General features: G+C 48.0%; 1 protein-coding gene across 1 annotated transcript in view; it reads left to right on the top strand.

Moving 5' to 3' along the window:
- Positions 1-20,691, top strand: part of C2CD3 (C2 calcium dependent domain containing 3) — a 119,234-nt gene that overhangs the window by 80,297 nt on the left and 18,246 nt on the right. Inside the window, 6 exon segments of the mRNA XM_021062487.1 lie at positions 1,643-1,707; positions 6,322-6,527; positions 8,881-9,011; positions 13,090-13,251; positions 16,754-16,974; positions 19,483-20,413. Coding sequence (XP_020918146.1) covers positions 1,643-1,707; positions 6,322-6,527; positions 8,881-9,011; positions 13,090-13,251; positions 16,754-16,974; positions 19,483-20,413 — 1,716 coding nt within the window.

Raw genomic sequence — 20,691 nt, 5'->3', positions numbered from 1 at the left:
AGGATGACCCGAGTCAGGGGCTGCAGTAACAGCTCAGTACTGTCTAAGGTGAGCTACTGGAAATTATAGAAATTTTGGCCATCATGCCCAGTACTTTGTCTCAAATATCAAATCTGCCTCAAAAGGTAAGTGACCAGAGGGCTGAACTCCTAAGTGAGAGGGATAGGTTTATTCAGAACCTAACTTTGAGAGTTCTCTTGCGACACAGCCAGTTAACGATCCAGCATTGTGTCACTGCAGCAGCTTGGGTCACTGTCATGGCATGAGTTCGATCCCTGGCCCAGGCACTTCCACATAATACGTGCATGGCCAAAAAGAGAAAAAGAAAAAAAGAACCTAACTTTACAAACTTGTTAAAGCAACATTGACAGTCACCTTATTTCATCCCCTTACTTTACGAGTCCTTTAGTTGAGATGGTGGCCTATGGCAGTTACAGTCTGTTGGTGACAAAAGCAAGATTAGAAGAAAAATGAATGGTGATGCTGTTTACAGTTTCTCTGTGACGAAATTGCTTTATTTGATCCTTCTAGAAACCTTGTAGCTAGTAGATAATACCCCATTGAACAGGTGAGAAAACCAGGGCTCAAAGAGACTGAGAGCTCAGGGTCCCCTAGGTGGCAAGAGGAGAGCTGGAATTCAGAGGTGGATCTTTTGACCCCCAGCTAGAATTCAGAGCTCTGGCACAGTGTTCCAAGTCAGCAGGTGCCTCAGCCGCTCTCGCAGTCGGCTCTCTTCAGTTCCCCAGTGGAGTCTGGGGAAGAAAACCAAGTCTCTTGGTTTTCTGTGGTTCCCCATCTTGCTCGCCTGGAACAGTGGTGCCCGGTTTGGAACTTCTCAAATCTTGGTAATTTAATACTTTATATGAAATGTATTAAAGGTGATCCTGAACTCAATATAGCCTTCTTTAATCTGATGAGAAAGTTGGTTCCCTTCTTCTTTTGGTGCCTTTGGAGTCAGACACACTCGGGTTCAAATCCCAGGTCCGCCACTTACTGAATCTTATGTGACCTTGAGCAAATCCCTTCTCTCTGAGCCTGCCTTCACCACGAGGACGGTAAGACCCATGTTGTAGGTTTTGCGCAGGGTACGTATATGAGAAACACTTGGCACCGTGGCTGGCCCAGGGTAGGTACTCAGTAAACATTCTTTTCCTTCTCTTCTCACCACCCCAACCCACCACCACAAGACATGAGAAGAATCCTTACCTGCTCCAGTAGAACAGGACAGGGGGATTAGGGGAGAGTACTACATCAAGGTTGCTTGGTTTTTATTTTTTGTTTGGTTGGTTGGTTGATTTGGGGCACACCCACAGCATGTGGAAATTCCCAGGCCAGGGATCGAACCCATACCACAGCAGCAGCCCAAGCCATTGCAGTAACAATGCCAGATCCTTAACCCACTGCACCACAAGAGAGAGCCCACAGGTTGCTTGTTTTCAAGTCTCAACAAATTACTAGTCATTTCACCTCTCTGAGCTTCCATCCCCTCTTTTAACTGTGAAAATAAAAATATGTCCTAGGAGATAAGCATGAAATGAAAGTGTTAGGAAAGTGCTCTGCAAAATATAAGATATTCTGCAAATGTGTCATAGTGCAGACGCTTCCTGCACAGTTAACTTATGGTGGTGGTTTCTCTTAATAGGCTATCGAAAGAGCTTCTTCTGGACCCACAGCAAACTCTGGTCTTCAAAGTTTGGCATAAAGGAGGTATGAACTCTTTATCTTTTTGTTTGTTTGGTTTTTGTTTTTTGAGGGCCACACCCACGGCATATGGAGATTCCCAGGCTAGGGGAATTCAGAGCTGCAGCTGCTGGCCTGCACCACAGCAGTGCGGGACCCAAGCCACATCTGCTACCTACACCACAGCTCACGGCAATGCCAGATCCTTAACCCACTGAGCAAGGCCGATCAAACCTGCATCCTCATGGATACTAGTCATATTTGTCTCCCCTGATCCACGCAATGGGAACTCTGAACTCTTTCCTTATTTAGTTATAAAAATAAGCTCATATCATGTTGACAATTTGCCAATCCTTTTCTTTTTTTAACCAAGTAAAACCATGGCACTGACAGTGCTGGAAACACGTGTATGTGTTAGAGGTAACCCTGCAGAATGGCCTGTCGTTGTCCTATGGAATTTAAATCTTTAGGAACCACACTGATTTGTTTGATTACTTGCTAGTGCAGAAATGCAAGTACATTCGAGTCTTTCTAGTGGTGTCGTAATACTCACAACGCCCTGTTAGCATACACAGCTGATTTCCTCCCCTTTGCGTGATGTTGTGCCTTCTGCTGACTCTGGCCTAGTAACTCAAAGCCTGTTATGTTCAGGCAGTACACAGACTAGAGTGTGACAGCTTGTCCTTCCCTGTTTTAAGACCCAGGATGGCGTGCTTACGTCATGGTCCTTGAATCTAGCTTTACTCAACTGGCACTTACTAAGAGGTTTAATATAGCAGCATTAAGAGCACAGACCCTGAAGCCACACTCTTTGGATTCAAATACCAGTTCCTCTCCTTATAAAGTAGTATGACCTTGGGTTTTAACTTCTCTGTGCTTCAGTTTGCTTATTTATAAAGTAGGGAGGATAACGGTACCTATGTCGTAGGGTTTCAGGAGAATTAAATGAGTGCCTGATTCTTAGTAAACCCCATCTCAGTTTGGTTTGTTTGTTTGTTTTTATTAGTGAATGCCACTATCCCTTTACAGATATCCCTAATCCTACCAGGTAAAAATATAACTGGTTTAGTTTCATAGATGTAAAAATCTGAGTCCCAAGGAAGTTTAGTGGCTTGACTAAGGTCATGCCTAGTAATTGATGGAGCTAGGACTCAGACCCCGTTCTGACTGGCCAATAGCCTTCACTGTTTGTACACGGTCTGGTAAGATGGGATAACTCAGAAAAATAAAGTGGTTAGGACATTCGACACTCTCACAGCTCTGATACTTAGGAAAATTTGTCTCACCAAATCCCTCCTATAAATCTAGCTCCTTTAAGATTCCTCCTGGGTCTTGGTCTCTGAACCTTCAGTGGTTTTGAGTTATCTGCAGCATCTTAGTGTTTGCTTGCCAGTGGTAAGTTTCAGAGCTAACCCCAAAGCCTGTAAGGACCTGAGGGTGGTCCGGGGTAAAGGAAGTGGACTTAGCTGGCTCTCCTTCTGTGCTCCTCTTTGGGACTCATGCTGTGGATCTGGTTTGGCTGATTGATCCCATCCTGCTGCCATGGCTTCCAAACCTGCCCGGTCTCATCAGCAGAGCAGGAGCTGATCATAAATCAGTTTTCTCTGTATCAACACCAGGAATTTCTGTTTTATTCAGCTTCTCTTTTGTTTTTGTTTTTGTCTTTTTTGCCATTTCTTGGGCCACTCTCGTGGCATATGGAGATTCCCAGGCTAGGGGTCCAGTTGGAGCGGTAGCTGCTGGCCTACACCACAGCCACAGCAACACTGGATCCAAGCCACGTCTGCAACCTACACCACAGCTCACGGCAACGCCAGATCCTTAACCCACTGATCAAGGCCAGGGATCAAACCCGCAACCTCATGGTTCCTAGTCGGATTCGCTAGCCACGACAGAAACTCCTCCTCTTTTGTTTTTTATTCCTGTCTTCTCTCTAAAGTACTCCACAGATTCTCAGGCAGACTAGGCTTTTCCTCAATTTGACACTTAGTTTAGCAAGAAAAGAAAAAGTATAAGCATTGGTCATATGCAGATCTGTATTCAGATCTTGGCACTGCTATTTACAAACTCTGTGATCTGAGACAAATCACTTTACATCCTTGAGCCTTTATTTCCTTATTTATAAAATTAGGGTAATAGTGGAGTTCCCACAGTGTATATTCAGATCTTGGCACTGCTATTTACAAACTCTGTGATCTGAGACAAATCACTTTACGTCTTTGAGCCTTTATTTCCTTATTTATAAAATTAGGGTAATAGTGGAGTTCCCACAGTGGCAAAACGGAATCAGGAGCATCTCTGCAGCACCAGGACGCAAGTTTGATCCTCAGCCCAGTACAGTGGCTTAAAGGATCCAGCATCACCGAAGCTTCAGTGTAGGTCACAACTGCAGCTCAGATCTGATCCCTAGCCCAAGAACTTCATATGCCATGAGACGGCCAAAAAGGACCAAAAAAAAAAAAAAAAAAGGATAATAGTACTAGCCCTACAGGGTTTTTGTAAGGATTAGAGATAATTATATGTATAAACAGTGTTTGGCACATAATTGGCGCCTAGTAAATGGAGCTTTTTTTGCTGTGGCTACTATGTGTCGGGTACCGTGCTAGGGCTGTTGGGCATAGCGATGAGTGAAGCAGGAATAGCGCTCATCCAGCTCTGTCTCGGCGTAGGGAGATGCCTCTCTCCCCTTAACTCCAGACTTTCCACACTGATGCACGGAACCTGTTGTAAAAGTTACTCAAGCCAGACCAAGCTGTGTTCAATAAGGCGGGCGTGGTCTTTGTCCTCACGCAGCTTCTAGTCTAATGATACAGTATGATTAGAAAATGCAGCATATGCTGAGGGACATCTAGCCCTGATTGAGGTCAGGGAAGGCTTCCGGGGGCGTACTTCAGCTGAGAGATGAAGGGACGGGGCATATAGTCAGAGGGAACAGCAAATGCAAAAGCCTGGAGTAAAGAAAGAATACGGAGTTCCCGTCGTGGCTCAGCAGAAATGAATCCAACTAGGAACCATGAAGTTACGGGTTCGATCCCTGGCCTCACTCAGTGGGTTAAGGATCCGGCGTTGCCAGAACTGTGGTGTAGGTCGCAGAGGCGGCTTGGATCTGGCGTTGCTGTGGCTCTGGTGCAGGCCAGCAGCTGGAGCTCCGATTCGACCCCTAATCTGGGAACCTCCATATGCCGCCGGTGCTAAAAAAGACGGAAAAAAAAAAGGGAAGAATACAAAGGCACTCAGGATCCCTAGAACATAAAACCGCAAAGGAAGAAGGATGGACCGCTGCGAAATCTGATGTTAAATTTGATTCTTCAAAGCCATGCTTTTTCTCGATGGTGATGATCTTTAACCAGATTTCTCCTCAGCCGAGTTTAGGAGGAAGTGCTTTCACGTGAGGCAGAACCTGCCGCAAGGACAGGCTAAATGCTCCGTAACCAAAAAGAGCAAGATGGGTTTTCTTTGCCAGGCTCTGTCTTGGGAGGGCAAATCAATGGCTCCAGCCACCGTTGTTCACCCGCAGTGGGTGAAAATGACGTAACCCCTGCTCTGGGGAACATAACTTCGAGCAGTCCTAGAATCTAAGACTGTCCCAGGTGAGGGTTCAGTCCTTCTCACATCCCCGAGACCCAAGGCTCAGGAAGTCACAGCCGGGTGTTCAAGTCAAAGCCACACTCAGGTTTGCTGTTGCGTCCGTTACTGCTTTGGCCCGTTCGCGCACCTTCTCCGTGGGTGCTTCTCAGGCTCCTAGGATGTGGGGGGATGTTGGGCCCGTGGCGGAGAGTACAGGGAGCGTGGAGCAAGCCAGGCTCGGCTTTTAGGTAGGCCCCGGCCCGAAGGAGAGCACAACGGCGACGCACGTTAGAGGTGGTCGTGACCACGCCTCTCTCTAACATTCGCATTCCTTGATTATGTAGCAAATTGAAAAGGAGAATTGTGGCCACGTTCGGTAGAATCAGCCCTTGATGTATTCAGTGTAGGAACAGGAGCTGTTTGTCCTCAGCTGCTTTCATGTCAGGAGTGACGGCAGGAAGCAGTGCGTCTGAGCACAAAGGTCGTGGGGGCAGCTCGTGCGGCCCAGGAGTCCTCCTTCCCTGTCGTCAAGAGCAGCCTCAGCCCGGGCTCGTTTTGCCCCCTGAACTGGTTTTCTAGGGAGTTACTAGTCTGTGTGTGTGTGTGTGTGTGTGGTTTGCGTCACTTTCATTCTTCAATATAATACATATATATGTTATAGCAATTTAAATACAGGCTAGTGTAAATAAGAAAACGAAAACCCCTTATAATTCCACGGGTGATGGTCTTTCACGTGATTCCTTTCAAGATCCACTGCTCTGAGGAAAATCTGTGAGACATGACAACCTGGGGGGAAAAATAGGTGTTTCTTATGTTCAGTGGGTGTTTCCTCGCCTACGTCAAGAAGACAGGACTGGAGACCCTGCCAGCTTTTCCCGACTGTACAGAAAAGGGAATTCACAGTAGGCATCTGCCTCTAGTTGCCAGTCTCTCACCCTGTTATCTGTCTTCCCCGTTGATTGTGGCATCACGGAGCCCTCCCATCCCCCGAATCAGCTTCCACGCGCGCTGCCTCGGATCTCAGCGGCAGGACGTGCGCAGCCACACCGCCCGGCCCTTCTCTTTACCCTGCAGGTGAGGAGAGGGTGATTGGTTTCGCCTCGGTGGACCTCTCCCCGCTGCTCTCTGGCTTCCAGTTTGTCTGCGGCTGGTACAACATCACAGACTTCAGTGGCGAGTGCCAGGGGCAGATAAAGGTTGCTGTCTCCCCTTTGGAGAGTTTAATGCGCTTCAAAGAAGAAAGACAAGCAAGACGTGGGGTGAAGACTCCAGGATCACTGGTACGTATCCTGATTCACATTCTTTTTTTTTTTTGCTTTTTAGGGCCATACCCGAGGCACGTGGAAATTCCCAGGCTCGGGGTGACATCAGCGCTACAGCTGCCAGCCGCAGCCACAGCAACAGGGGATCCCAGCCGCTTATGTGCCCTCCACCACAGCTCACAGCAATGCTGGATCCTTCACCCACTGAGCAAGGCCCAGGATTGAACCCGTGTCCTCATGGATACTAGTCGGATTCATTTCTGTTGCACCACAATGGAAACTCCTTTTTTTTTCCTTTTTTTTTTTTTTTTTTTTTTTTCTGATTCACATTCTTAACCAGTAAGGCTTCTACTGAGCAAAACCTATAAGAAGATAATTTACATACATTTGGTACTTTCCAGCATACGAAATAAATTTGAGTCTCATAATGATCTCATGACCTTTTTGAGGTAATAAAAAAATCTTCTAGAGCAATGAGATCCTGCTTTTTAGCACTGGGACCTACATATCCAATCACTTATGATAGAGGATAATATGAGAAGAAAGAATGTGTATGTGTGCCTGGGTCGTCTTGCTGTACAGTAGGAAATGGACAGAACACTGTAAACCAGCTACAATGGAAGAAAATTAAAATCGTAACCCTGATGGCTCAGTGGGTCAGCACTGCTGCGGCTCTGGTTCCTGTGGCGCGGCTTCAGCTCCTGGCCTGGGAGCTTCTGCATGCCTCCGGTGTGGCCACAAAGGAGAAATTTCTGGAATTACATGGTAACGGTGGATCCACCATTCTGAATATACTGAAAACTGCTAAATTGCACACAAAGAGTGAGTTGTTTTATAATACATGACTAAAATCTCAGTTTTTAAATAAAATAAGGTTAGTTGCAGTGGAATCTGAAACCACATCAGATGAACTTTTTTTAAACTCTTAAAATTTTTGGTCTGGGAGTTTCTGTCGTGGCGCAGTGGTTAACGAATCCGACTAGGAACCATGAGGTTGCGGGTTCAATCCCTGGCCTTGATCAGTGGGTTAAGGATCTGGCATTGCCATGAGCTGTGGTGTAGGTCGCAGATGCAGCTCGGATCTCTAGTTGCTGTGGCTGTGGTGTAGGCCAGCGGCTACAGCTCCGATGAGACCCCTAGCCTGGGAACCTCCATAATGACGTGGGAGCGGCTCAAGAAAAGGCAAAAAGACCAAAAAAAATTTTTTTTAAAAATTGAAAAAATTTTTGGTCTGTTTAAAAAAATTGAAAGAGAAAAAACAAGAAGAAGGGAATTGATGATAGTAAGCATACACAGCTTTTTCAGCGAGTGTAACTGTAAAGGAAAGGAGAGTTTTCCAGACTGTCCCAAATACAAGGGAGCTCTATCAAGACAAACACTGTGGGGGGTGTTTTCTCTTTTTTTGGCCACCCCATGGCATATGGAATTCCCAGGCCAGGGATCAGATCCAAGCCAAAGTTGTGACTGCAGCTGCAGCAACACTGGATGCTTAACCCACTGCCGGTGTGGGGAGCTAACCTGCATCCCAGCACTCCAGAGACACCACCACTCCTGTTGCGCCACAGCGGGAACTCCCAAACACCATTTTATTCACCTCTCCATCACGCATGCCTGGCACAGGGTCTAGTACAGTGGGCATCAGTAAATATCAGATGAGTGAATGAGTGAAGAAATGCACGCTTGAGAAGATGACAAAGAGGTAGATAGTCCCCATATAGGAAGGCCTTTTCTTTACATCATTCCTGGTAATCATGAGATAAGAAGTATCACAGCCAGATTATCCTCACATGTAAAGATGTTAGCTGTCCAGGCAGGAGTTGATAAACCTAGCTGGAGGAAACAAGGGCATGAGTAAAAATAACTCAGCTTTCAGAAACAATCTGAGCGTATAGTCTATAAAGTGGAGGTAATAGTACCTACCACAAAAGCTTATTGTGATTTTTTTTTTTTTTGGTTTTTGTCTTTTTAGGGCCACACCCTCAGCATATGGAGGTTCCCAGGCTAGGGGTCTAATCAGAGCTGTAGCCACTGGCCTACACCACAGCCACAGCAATGCGGGATCCAAGCCACATCTGTGACCTATACCATAGCTCACGGCAACACCAGATCCTTAACCCACTCAGCAAGGCCAGGGATGGAACCCACGTCCTCATGAATACTAGTCGGATTGGTTAACCACTGAGCCACGACGGGAACTCCTATTGTGATGTTTAAATGAGAAAATGCATGTAAGTTTCTTAGTACAGTGTTCAACACATCAGAAATATTCAGTAAATTATACACACATAATAAATTTTACAAATTTATTTTACTGCTTTGACCCAAAAGGATTTGTGGTAACAGGTGTACATTTTTCTCGTTGCTTCTGCAGATGCCGGTACACAGCCCTTTCTCCTTCCCCGCCTCTGATGTGTTGGCTACGTTCCCTGGCTGCTTTGCAGGACAGACTCCAGAACGTGTTGCCCACACCTCCTCGGAGGCTGATTTTTCCTCTCCTGGGAGGTGAGTGATTTCTCAGTGGTAGGAGGAGATGGAGTCAAAGATGGAAGCGTGCAAATTAGCTGGTTATTTCCGTCTTTCCTTTTTTAGAGGGAGAAATGAGGGACAGGGAAAGACCACTGACCTTCTTTCTTAATTCCTAGGAGCCCCAAGAGCCTGTGGAAACAAAGTGCTTATAAAATGGGACCTAGAACTTTTACCCCATCAAAAAGATAGCTTCAGGGAGTTTCTGTTGTGGCTCAGAGGTTACCCACCCAACTAGTATCCATGAGGATGTGCGTTCGATCCCTGCCTCGCTCAGTGGGTTGACAGTCCAGTGTTGTGAGATGTGGTGTAGGTCAGAGATGTGGCTTGGATCTGGCATTTCTGTGGCTGTGGGGTAGGCTGGCAGCTACAGCTCTGATTCAACCCCTAGCCTGGGAACTTTCATAGGCTGCAGGTGCAGCCCCCACAAAAAAAAAAAAAAAGGATAGCTTCAGTGCAAGGGACTCTTCTTCCCTTTTCCTCAGAGGCCTTTAATGTTCATCCCTAAAGTCAGTCGTCTGTTGTGTGAGAATATATGTCATGCCCTTTCCGCTCCTAAACCCGTGTGCCAGATTATTTTGTGAAAAATAGCTCCCCATCATTTTGACCAAGCCTGCTGTGGATGCGTATGTGGAACAGGGCTGGAGCGTGTTCTGTCTATCAGAGGGCAGGCCCTAAGAATGAGCACTCCCTTCCAGGCCCCAGCACCATTTGGCATCCCTGCTTCCCTGACTGGCATCCATGAGGATGCAGGTTCAACCCCTGGCCCTGCTCAGTGGGTTAAGGATCCAGGGTTACTGTCAGCTGTGGCGTAGGTCGCAGACGTGCCTCAGATCTGGTGTTGCTGTGGCTGTGGTGTAGGCTAGAGGCTACAGCTCCAATTCGACCCCTGGCCTGGGAACTTCCATATGCTGTGGGTGTGGCCCTAAAAATAAATAAATAAATAAATAAATTTAGACAAAAAAGTGTAGAACTTACTCTGAAAATTGTAAACCATTGTTAAAAGAAATTAAAGACATTCTAAATAAATGGAAAGGTATCCCATGTTTCCATGGATTGGAGAACTTAATGTTATTTTTTTGTTTTTGTTTTTTGCTTTTTTAGGACCCCACCTTTGGCATATGGAGGTTCCCAGGCTAGGGGTCAAATCGGAGCTGTAGCTGCCGGCCTACATCACAGCCACAGCAACACAGGATCCGAGCCGTGTCTGCCACCTGCACCACAGTTCACAGTCCTTAACCCAGCAGCAGGGCCAGGGATTGAACCTGTGTCCTCATTGGTGCTAGTCAGATTCGTTAACCACTGAGCCATGACAGGATCTCTAAAAACTTCATATTGTTAAGATGGCAGTATTCCCCAAATTGATCTGTAGATTCAGTATACTCTTTATATACTAATCCCTGCTGGATTCCTTAGGGAAATGGGCGAGCTAGTCCTAAATTCATATGGAAATTTAAGGCCCACAGAAGAGGCCAAACAATATTTTTTTTTTTTTTTTTTTTTTGTCTTTTGTTGTTGTTGCTATTTCTTGGGCCGCTCCCGCGGCATATGGAGGTTCCCACGCTAGGGGTTCAATCGGAGCTGTAGCCACCGGCCTACGCCAGAGCCACAGCAACTCGGGATCCGAGCCGCGTCTGCAACCTACACCACAGCTCACGGCAACGCCAGATCGTTAACCCACTGAGCAAGGGCAGGGACCGAACCCGCAACCTCATGGTTCCTAGTCGGATTCGTTAACCACTGTGCCACGACGGGAACTCCATTTTTTTTTTTTTTTTTTTTTTTTTTTTTTTGCCAAACAATATTGAAAAGGAAGAAAAATGTTCCCAATTTCACAACTTAGTACAAACCTACAGTAAACAACACAGTGTGCTATTGTGATAAAAATAAAGGTCAATGGAATAAAATTGACAATCCGAAAATAAACCCACATGCCAAGGACTCCAAAATATCAAAGATGCCAAGACAGCTTAATGAGTTTAACTGGTTTAATTGTCTTTTCAGCAAATGGTACAGGAACAGCTGGATATCCACATGCAGAAGAGTGAAGTTGGACCCCTTTCCTCAGATTATATACAAAAACTAACTCCAAATGGGTCATATATGTAAATATTAAGAGCTAAAACTAGAACACTCTTAGAAGAAAACCTCCGCGTAAATCTCCCTAACTAGATTAGGCAATGATGTAACACCAGAAGTACAAGCAACAGAAGAAAAAATACTTGGATTCATCAAAATGTAAAACTTTCATGCTATAATCAATAGCTGGAGAGTAAAAAGACAGCCTACAGAATGTGAGAAAATTTTTGCAAATCATAGATCTGATAAGAGACTCGTTTCTAGAATATATAAAGAATTCTTACAACTTACTAGGATAAAGCAGCTAACTCAATTTAAAAACAGGCCAATGATCTGAATAGATGTATCTCTCGAGAAGATACACAGGTGGCCAGTAAGCCCATGACAGAGGTTAGATAACATGAGCCGTCAGGGAAATGTTAACTAGTGACTCTGACGAGGTTCCACTTCACACGCAGTCGAACTGGCTGTAATCAAAAGGACAGATACCTCAGGGGCTGGGGGAGATGCAGAGAAATGGGAATCCTCACGTGTGGCCGGTGGGATTGTAGAATGGTGCAGCTGTTTTGGAAGACAGTCTGGCAGTTCCTTAAAAGGTTGAACACGGAGTAACCATGTGATGCAGTAATTTCACTCCTAGGTATATACCAGAGGGAAGTGAAATCACATGCCCACACAGAAACTTGTACGTGAATGTTTGTAGCGGCATTCTTCCTAATAACCAAAAAAGAGAAGCAACCCTTATGTCCATCAGCTGATGTAGATACATAAAATGTAGTACATGTATCCAGTAGGAAAATCATTCAGCCATGAAAAGGAATGGACGAAGCTTGAAAACACGCCAACTGAAAGAAGCTCATCACAAAAAGTCGCATGTTGTATGGTTCCGTTTATATAAAGCATCCAGATGAGGCACCTCTGTAGAGACACGAAGTGGATTAGCATTTGCCTGGGGCTGAGAGGCTCATGTGGAAGGTTGGGGGAGAGGAGAAAATAGGGAGTGATTGCTGTTAGGTGTAGGATTTCTTTTTAGAATGATGAAAATGTTTTAAAAATTGATTGTGGCGTTGGTTGCACAACTCTGAATATATTAAAATCAATTGAATTGTACACTTTGAATGGGTGAATTGTATGGCATGTGAATTGTATCTCAGTGCAGCTATTATTTAAAAAGGAGATGAGAGTTCCCCTCTTGGCTCCCAGCGGGAATGAATCTGATTAGCATCCATGAGGACGCAGGTCCAATCTCTGGCCTCACCCAGAGGGTTAAGGAACCGGCGTGGCTATCGCTGTGGTGTAGGCTGGCAGCTACAGCTCCGATTCAGCCCCTAGCCTGGGAACCTCCATGTGCCAAGGGTGTGGCCCTAAAAAAGACAAAAAATAAAAATAATAAAAAATAAAATAAAAAGAAGGGAGCTGGGGGAATGCACTGGGGGTTTGGGATGGAAATGCCATAAAATTGGGTTGTGATGATCATTGTATAACTATAAAAGTAATAAAATTCATTGAATAATTAAAAGAAAGAAAAAGGAGAAGGTGGTTACTGCTAGGATCAAGTTCTTGAATATCCTGCCAGGGCACCTGAGGCGTATTCTATAGATGAAAAAAGAGAAGCCAAAGCTAGAAAGGAATGATGGTAACTGAATAGGTTGGTGCGTGTTAAATGCTTAGAACAGTGCTTGGCACATAATGAAGACTCCATAAATGTTGTTCTTACTGTTATTTCAGATCTGTATTTTTAAAAACCCACTGAGGCTATAATGTTGAGAATTCATTAAAGGGGAATGAGTGAGACTGAAGGCAGAAGTATCCCGGAGAGAACTGCAGTCCAAGCAGCCGAGTCGATGGGGCCAGAACCGTGGTAGTGGGGACGGACTTGCAGTACCATGTCAGGAGGGCGAATTGCTCGTTGTCACACATTTATCGTTCATTGTCCCATTGCTTGGGAGTTTATTGTGCCCCCATTTGTTCCTGACAGAAGCGGTACCGCCAGAAGCCAGGCATCCCGCCATGAAGAGCATGTGCAGAACATCCGCCGATTTCATGAGTCCCTGCAGCAGAGTGAGGCCGTCTTGCCAAGTGACAACAGACTGCCCGCATCGCCCTTGTCCTCCCATGCGTCCATTCTGACTTCTCTCAGGTGAGGCGCTCTGCTGAGAACAGGCAGGGAGCCGCACTGGAGCACAGGGTCATGGGTCACGGCAGCTGCCAGCTGCCACTGCTTGGGAGGCTTGCAGGGGCATTCCTGGCAGCGTCAAAGGGAACTGCGAGGAACCTGTCTCAGCTCGGGGCCTTCCATTCCTTGAGGAGCTCTATTCCTGGCCCACCTGTGCACGTAGACACTCCAGTCACCAAATTTAACCCCAGCAGCCCCACATCTACTCCACAGCTGGGAAAGGCTCCTCTTGCCCGCTGCCGTATCCTCTCAGCCGCTGGATTTGTCCAGACCAGCATCTGTCCTGTTACTGCTTCCCTCTCTCTTTCTTAGTCTAGTCAGCCTGTGAGCCCGAAAAGCACTGTGAGAATTGAAAGGGCCCTTACGGGTCGTCGGGATCAGCCCCTGGATTAGCTAGTGAGAAGTCCGGTGCGGAGGAAGGGATGGCGCTAGAGTCTGCTAGACCTGATTTCCAGTCCCAGCAGGGGACACAGCCGTGTTGCCATGGCAATCGTGGCGATGCGCGGTAAGCGTTCCAGGTGTCCTGGCCAAGGGCGAAGGGCGGAGTGAGGAACATTCTAGGTTGGTCATGGAGAGACAGCAGTCACATTTGAACTGGTCTTTGAAGGAACACAGGAAAAAATGTGCCAAGGCCCAGGGGCATGAAATAAGTCCAGTCTGGGAAAGTTGAGCGTAAGATGTCAGGAGCAGGGCTAGTTCTCTGTGGGTCAGATTTTGAAGGGCCTCGAATGTCAAGCTAAGAATTCGGACTTTTGGTAGAGTGGTTCTCACGTGGAAAGTGATGGGGTCAGAAGGAAGAGAGAGTGTAAGGTTTGAGGAAAAGAATGGTTAAAGGATTCTATATTCGGGGCAGACTGACCTATCATCTGGGTGCATAAAGCAGGCTTAGAATGAAAGATGAGCAGAATCTTCTGGGGTGGGACATGGCTTGGAAAGGATTGAGCGATCGTGCTGTATAGATTGGGAAACTGCTCACACTTATATTATAAAAAAGTCATGTGTTCAGATTCTTATTTTAGTAAGATGCTGGAAATTGGAGGCTAAGTAAAACCATTGACGGTTTGGCCACATGTTATTGAATACTTTAGAACCCACCTCGGAAGGAGAAAAAGAAACTCTCCTTTGCCCTGAAGCAGCTTCTCTCAGCCTCGGCACTCTCGTCATTGGGCAGCTGCTTTGCTGTGGGCGCCTGTCCTGTGCGTTGAAGGATATTTAGCGGCATCCCTGCCCCTCCCCCAGTTATGACAACCAAACACGTCTTCGAGCCTGCCGGAGGCCCCCTTGGGGCCCAAACCACCAGGCTAAATAAAAACCACCCTAGAGCAGTGGTTCTCCAAATTTAGTGTCCGTCAGAACCTCGTGAAGGGCTTGATGAAACAGTGGTGGCTGGGACCCACCCATACAGTTCCTGACGCAGCAGGTCTAGGAAAGGGCCTGAGAATGTGCATTTTTAACTTCTCGGGTGACACTGATACCGCTAGGCCTACAGCTAGGCTTTGAGAACCACGGCTGTAGATGAATTCTCTTCAAAACCGACCAAACAAGATGATGTCAATGTTGCATCACCGCCTTGGGTTCCCAGAGCCCTCGAGCAGCCTTCGATGTGAGTCACAGCTCCCCTCTGAAGGCCTGCGGGGCAGATGTTACCGAACCTCTTTCCACAGATGAGGAAACGGTAGCTCAGTGTAGTAGCTGCTACACCCCGAACCTCTGGCAAGGCCTAAAAGCTTCGCCGAGTTTGCAGTTGTTTGCAGGTTCCCGCTACAGGTCTTGACCCATGTGGCCTACACCCGGGTCCGGAGGCCGTGAAATCCACTGTGATGTGATAGAGTGTGGCTTCCAGTGGTGGAATGGGGGTCACCTTCGTGCTCTCGTTTAATTTAAATTTGACTCTAAGACACGCACACTGTTCCTGACAAAAACACAGACTGTTTACCTCACAGGTGTTTAGTGTCTGTGTTGTGCCCGTTGTGTCAGGCACGGTGTACCAGGGAAACAGAGACGTCGAGGTGTTATCTTCTATTACCAGGTGCCCGTGGCCTAGTTAGGGAAACGAAACCAACGCATAATGGGAAAACTAAGGCAAAATCTAAGACAGAAGGTTAGATGCCAAGAGTGAAGGAGTTTAAAGGAGATGTGGCCCAATGATTTGGGGTAATGGACTTTTGCGGGGGGGGGGGGCTTGTTTCGTTTTGTTTTTTTGCTTTTTAGGGCCACACCTGCGGCATGTGGAAGTTCCCAGGCTAGGGATCTAATCGGAGCTGCAGCTGCCGGCCTACACCACAGCCACAAACACCGCAACGCAGGATCCGAGCTGCATCTGTGACCTACACCACAGCTCACGGCAACACTGGATCCTTAGCCCACTGGGTGAGGCCAGGGATCGAACATGCAACCTCATGGTTCCTAGTCAGATTTGTTTCCACTGCGCCGCAACAGGAACTCCTGGGGTGATGGACTTTGAAAAGGAGAAATATGATCTTACATCTTAAAAATAGGATAGGCTAGGGATGGGACAGGGAGCCTCTTGAACTCAGGCTTTGGCGTGCAGAGGTGCGAGGCGGAAATGAAGCCCGTTGGGATAGAGCCCATCTCCTGGAAGGGAAAGAGCTTCAGACCTGGAGTTCCAGATTCTGAGAAGCTGCACACGACTGCTTACCCAGGAAAATCACTGAAAGTCTCTGATCCACACATTCTGTATTTGTGAAATAGTAATTACTGATCTCATCTGGCTGGGTGAGAATTAAGCACGATACTGTATTCGAAAGCCTAAACATAAAATCCCCCACAGGTGAAGTGGTCAGTGTGACTTCTCACGGGAGTAGTAAGAATGAATGTGGCCCGTTACAAGTTTTTGAACCGAAGATTTTTTCAGTCCTTTATTCATGTTGATTTATCCATTCAGCATTCATCTGTTTTGTGCCGAGCGCTGTGCTGGGTGCAGCACAGCTAAAGGTATCAGCCCAGCGTGCACATTGGATCAGGGGAAGCAGATGTGAACGAAAAAGATGATATTGTCGGAGGGCACAGAAAGAACTGCGGAGCACGAGGAGGGGCCCTTACCCAGCTTGGAGGGGCGGGGCAAGCTCGCGGAGATGTCACCTGCTTAAAAGCTTGAATGGTTCTGAGGCAGCGGAGGCCAGTGCCAGCTCGGAGTAAGGAAAGGGAGGACTGAACGGATGACGGTCTAGAATGGTGCCCTCTGAGGAGGTGAAATACCTGCTGGGCATCAGAGGAGGAGCGCCACGGGCCAGGCAGAATGGGGAGGACGTTGTCCCCAGCGGTGGGGTTGTATTGAAGAGTCCAAGGACGAATTGGAGGATTGGAGCGAGAGGGGCCCTGTGTTAACAGACCAAGCTAGAGATGCTGAGGTCCCAGCTCAAACGTCAGAAGGTCAAGGAAACACAGGAGATGCTTCTAATCCCAGGGAATGACCCTTTGGTCCTCTTCTTCCCTTTTTTTGCAGACGGAATCTGAGTGAGCTGGATCAGATCCAGAAGTACTTCAGCCAGAAGCTCACCAAGCCTCTACTTCCCCTCAGCCCTCCAACCCCTGAGGCCATCCTGCAGTGCCAGGAGAGCCAGAGGGACCATCTGCAGCCAGGTGCCAGCAGCCTAGCCTCCGACAGCCAGTGCCTGGTGGAGAAATCCAATAACCTAGTGCTGCAAGTCAGCTCCTTAATCACGGGTATGGCTCAGGCCCCTCTTGTTGAAAAGTTATGGTTACTGGCTGCTTATTGCAAAAGCATTTGAGGAGTTCCCTTGTGGTGCACCGGGTCGAGGATCCAGCATTTTCACTGCAATGGCTCGGGTCTCTGCTGCTGTGCAGGTTTGATCCCCGGCCTGGGAACTTCCACATGCCCCAGGAGCCCCGTCACTCAAAAAAAGTGTGCCCGCAGACAAGCCCCTATGACAAATAGACACCAGCCACTCCCACCGTCTTACTTATTTACTGCTTTCCTTTTGAAAGAGGAGACGTAGTGCATGGCACACAACAGGTATGCAGGAAGGGCCTTGGACTGCGAGGCAGGGGACCCAGGGCGGGTCCCGAGTGGGTTTCTGGCAGAGGCTTAACTATTTGACCCTGTGCATACCTTTTCCCTTCTTGAGTTTCCCCCAAAGAAAAAGAGGAGGATGGATTAGTTGAGTTCTTCAGTAGCAGTTCTTGAATTTGTGCCACTCTATTTTCATAAAAACTCAACCACAAGCATATTTAAAATTTTAATTCTCAGGAGGAGTTCCCTTTGTGGCTCAGTGGTTAACAAACCTCACTAGGATCCATGAGGACATGGGTTCAATCCCTGGCCTCGCTCAGTGAGTTAAGGATCCGGTGTTGCCGTGAGCTGTGGCGTAGGTCGCAGACACAGCTTGGATCCCTCGTTGCTGACTGGTGTAGGCCAGCGACTACAGCTCTGATTTGACCCCTAGCCTGGGAACCTCCATATGCTGCAGGTGCAGCCCTAAAAAGACAAAAGACAAAAAAAATTTTTTTTTAATTCTCAGAAGCCAGAAGTCTGCATTTTTAGCAAGCACCCCAGATGATTCTAGATATTGGTAGCCCATAATCTCCCCTTTGAAAAACCCCTTAAAATGCTGGTTTACACTTTGACTGTATTAGAATTATGGATGGAGCTTTTTAAAGTCCGAATCCAGGCTACACTATAGTTCAGGTGCATCCGTATTTTTTTGTAACTTTCCAGGTAATTCCACTGTGCAGCCAGAGACCACTCTAGGACGAGTATTTCCCAGACTCGCCTGAGCATAAGAGTCACCTGGAGTGCTTATGTTGAAATACAGGTTCCTGAGTCCTGCTCCATCCCACTGAATCAGAATCTGGGGTTAAAGTCTGGAAATCCGTATCAGGCACACCTTGGGAATAACGAGAAATCAGCTAGACCAGCATCTTTAGCCCTCACTTGGTATCATTTTTGCTCAAGCAAAATGGGTAGCTTCTACACAGGGATGAATAAGTTCGTTCTTTTTCTCTTTAAAGAAAGATATGGTTGATGTTAGACACAAACCTTCCTACCCTCTTCTCCCAGCTACCTAACCTGTTGGGAGCCAGGCCCCCAAAAGCGTCCTCTGTATCTGGCTTGCACTTGCTTGGAAGTAATCAGTGAGCTCTTGATTGAGCACCCGCTATGTCAGGCATCAGTCTGTTACTAGTTCCAGCAGGATACAGCGCTGGACGAGACAGGCATTGTCTGTGCTTTCATCAAGTGTGTATCCCATAGTCAACCAACGAAGCCGCTCCCCGGAAAGAAAGCATCAGAGCAAGACAGGCTTGTTTGGGGTGGAGGTGAGAGCAGACAAGGGGAGTCCCTTTAAAGGTCACCTGGAAAGAGGAGGGCAGGGACAGCCAAAGGCGTGCAGCCTGAAGGGCCTTGAAGGCAAGCCTGGGAGTGTGTCTTTATCCTGGAGGGACACGGGCGCTCCGAGCAAGGGAAGGGCAGGAGGGAACTGATTGTCACAAGGAGAGGGTAAATTTTGAAAGGAGCTAATGATTGCGTATATATGTGTGCCACACAGTATGTGCCCATTTATCTCAAGTATTTCTTACCATAACTCTGTGAAAACGTTAGGGTTAATCACATTTTAAAGATAAACTCAGGATAGTTTCCTCATGTCCACAAAGTTGACAAGTGACCGTAGACTTGAACCCAAGACGGGCTGTCCCCAGAGTCTTGCTCTTTCCAGCATACCATGCTGCCTCCGTTTTCTCTGTAAATATGCCCTGCCTTATCATTTGATATTGATTGGTATTTCCTTGCTTTTATTTTCCAAGTAACATAGTTATAGTGACTGTCATCAAACAGGTAAATAAGTGGCTTTCTCATTTTGGTTTTTAATGTAGGTAATTACTGAAGTTTATGGAAGGATGAGCATGCCCACCAGGACTCCCAGCTCCCAAGAATTCCTGAGCATGACCACGTGGTCTCGGAAAGCCTTTCCACAGATGTTACCACAGCTATAAGAAGTAGATTAGATTTTGGTCCTCTGATATTAGAATAAAGTGCTAGAAATTGTCCTGCCTTGAATATAGTTTCACTGACTCTTGGGGGTGAATTAACTGCTATCTTTAAGGTTTGTTCAAAGTCTGACTGTAAGACGACATCTGAAACTAGAAGCTAATGTGGGAATGTCGCGTGGTCTGTGGCCCTACCTGGTAGTAAGAGTGATGTCTGTTGCTCTTCAGATCTGCAGAATATCGCCAGGAATTCTCAAGGATCTCTGAGTCCTCGCCGAGCCAGGAGTAGAAGCAGAGGCGTCAGCACCCTCCCAGACACTCAGGACGCAGCGGCCGTGCAAGACCAAAGCACAGCTCTAGACCTGCCTGTGGCAGGAGCCCCAGATGAGGGCCCAAACGCCCCGCCTCCCCCTCCCGTCGAAGCGGCTTCAGGTGGCAGAGGCCTGCCTCCTGGGTCCCCGGGGCACACAGGGCCCATGACGAGAATGCAGAGCGGCGAGGACCCTGGGGACCCTGGGGCAAGCCCGGCCTGCAGCGACGAGGACTATGAGGAAGACCTCGTTGAGCCCCGGACCCTCAATGAGGTCACCACCGTGACAGACAGAACCAGCCCTTGGTCCAGTTTCACGTCAGACGCGAGTGGGATCCTCAGCCCTGAGCCTGACGAGGTGCAGAGGAAAGGCCACTCTCGTCCTTCAGAGCCTTTCCGCAGAGAGGAGCTCGACGTCAGAAGCCACTTTCTGTCCGGCCCAGAAAGGGCTGTCGAGCCCCCCTTGCCTGGGCCGGGTTCTCCTGGCCAAAGTCTTGTTCCTCGTGAGGGTGAGGCCTCTGAGGCCGGGGTCGGCGGGCCTGTCTCAGCAGCCCCTCTGCTCAGCTCCCGTGTGACCCTCTCAGGAGCCCAGCAGAGCGAGAGCTGTGTTGGCTGGAACTCACCGAAGGCAGACCAGGCCCAGGAGCCCACGCCAGAGGCCCAGTCTGAGGAGGAAGTTGCCTCTGATGAGCTAAGTGACTCTGGCGAGAGCTCTGAGCAATTCCCTCTGTGCCCAACCTCCCAGAGCAGAAGGGAAACCCATGAGGAGCCAGCCAGCAGCTGCCCCGACATCAGGCAAAGGCAGGCGACCTCTGGGTCAGAGGCGTCCACGAGGCACAGCCTCCTCCTGTATCCTTTGGTGATTCCCCCAAGTGGCCCCTCAAGCCGTCTCTAGGCCCTCGGGAGGCTGGTGCCTCAGCCAGGCGCCCGCGCGGGAGCAGTGACCCCCTGTGGAAGGCGCTCAGGGCCGTGGGGAGCCCCTTCCTGCTGAGGACGTGCCTGTGCTGAGCAGGTGCTACGTCGGCTCTGCGGTTATCACCAGGCCTCTGCAGCGTAACGCTGTGAACTGGGCGTCGGTGTTGGTGGCACGTTGATCAGCCGTACCTGGTCTGCTTGATGTGCCTGAC

Source organism: Sus scrofa, chromosome 9, assembly GCF_000003025.6.
Source record: "Sus scrofa isolate TJ Tabasco breed Duroc chromosome 9, Sscrofa11.1, whole genome shotgun sequence".
In the NCBI taxonomy this organism is placed as follows: domain Eukaryota; kingdom Metazoa; phylum Chordata; class Mammalia; order Artiodactyla; family Suidae; genus Sus; species Sus scrofa.
Note: the sequence above shows the minus strand (reverse complement) of the source record. Positions and strands in the feature narration are given on the sequence as shown.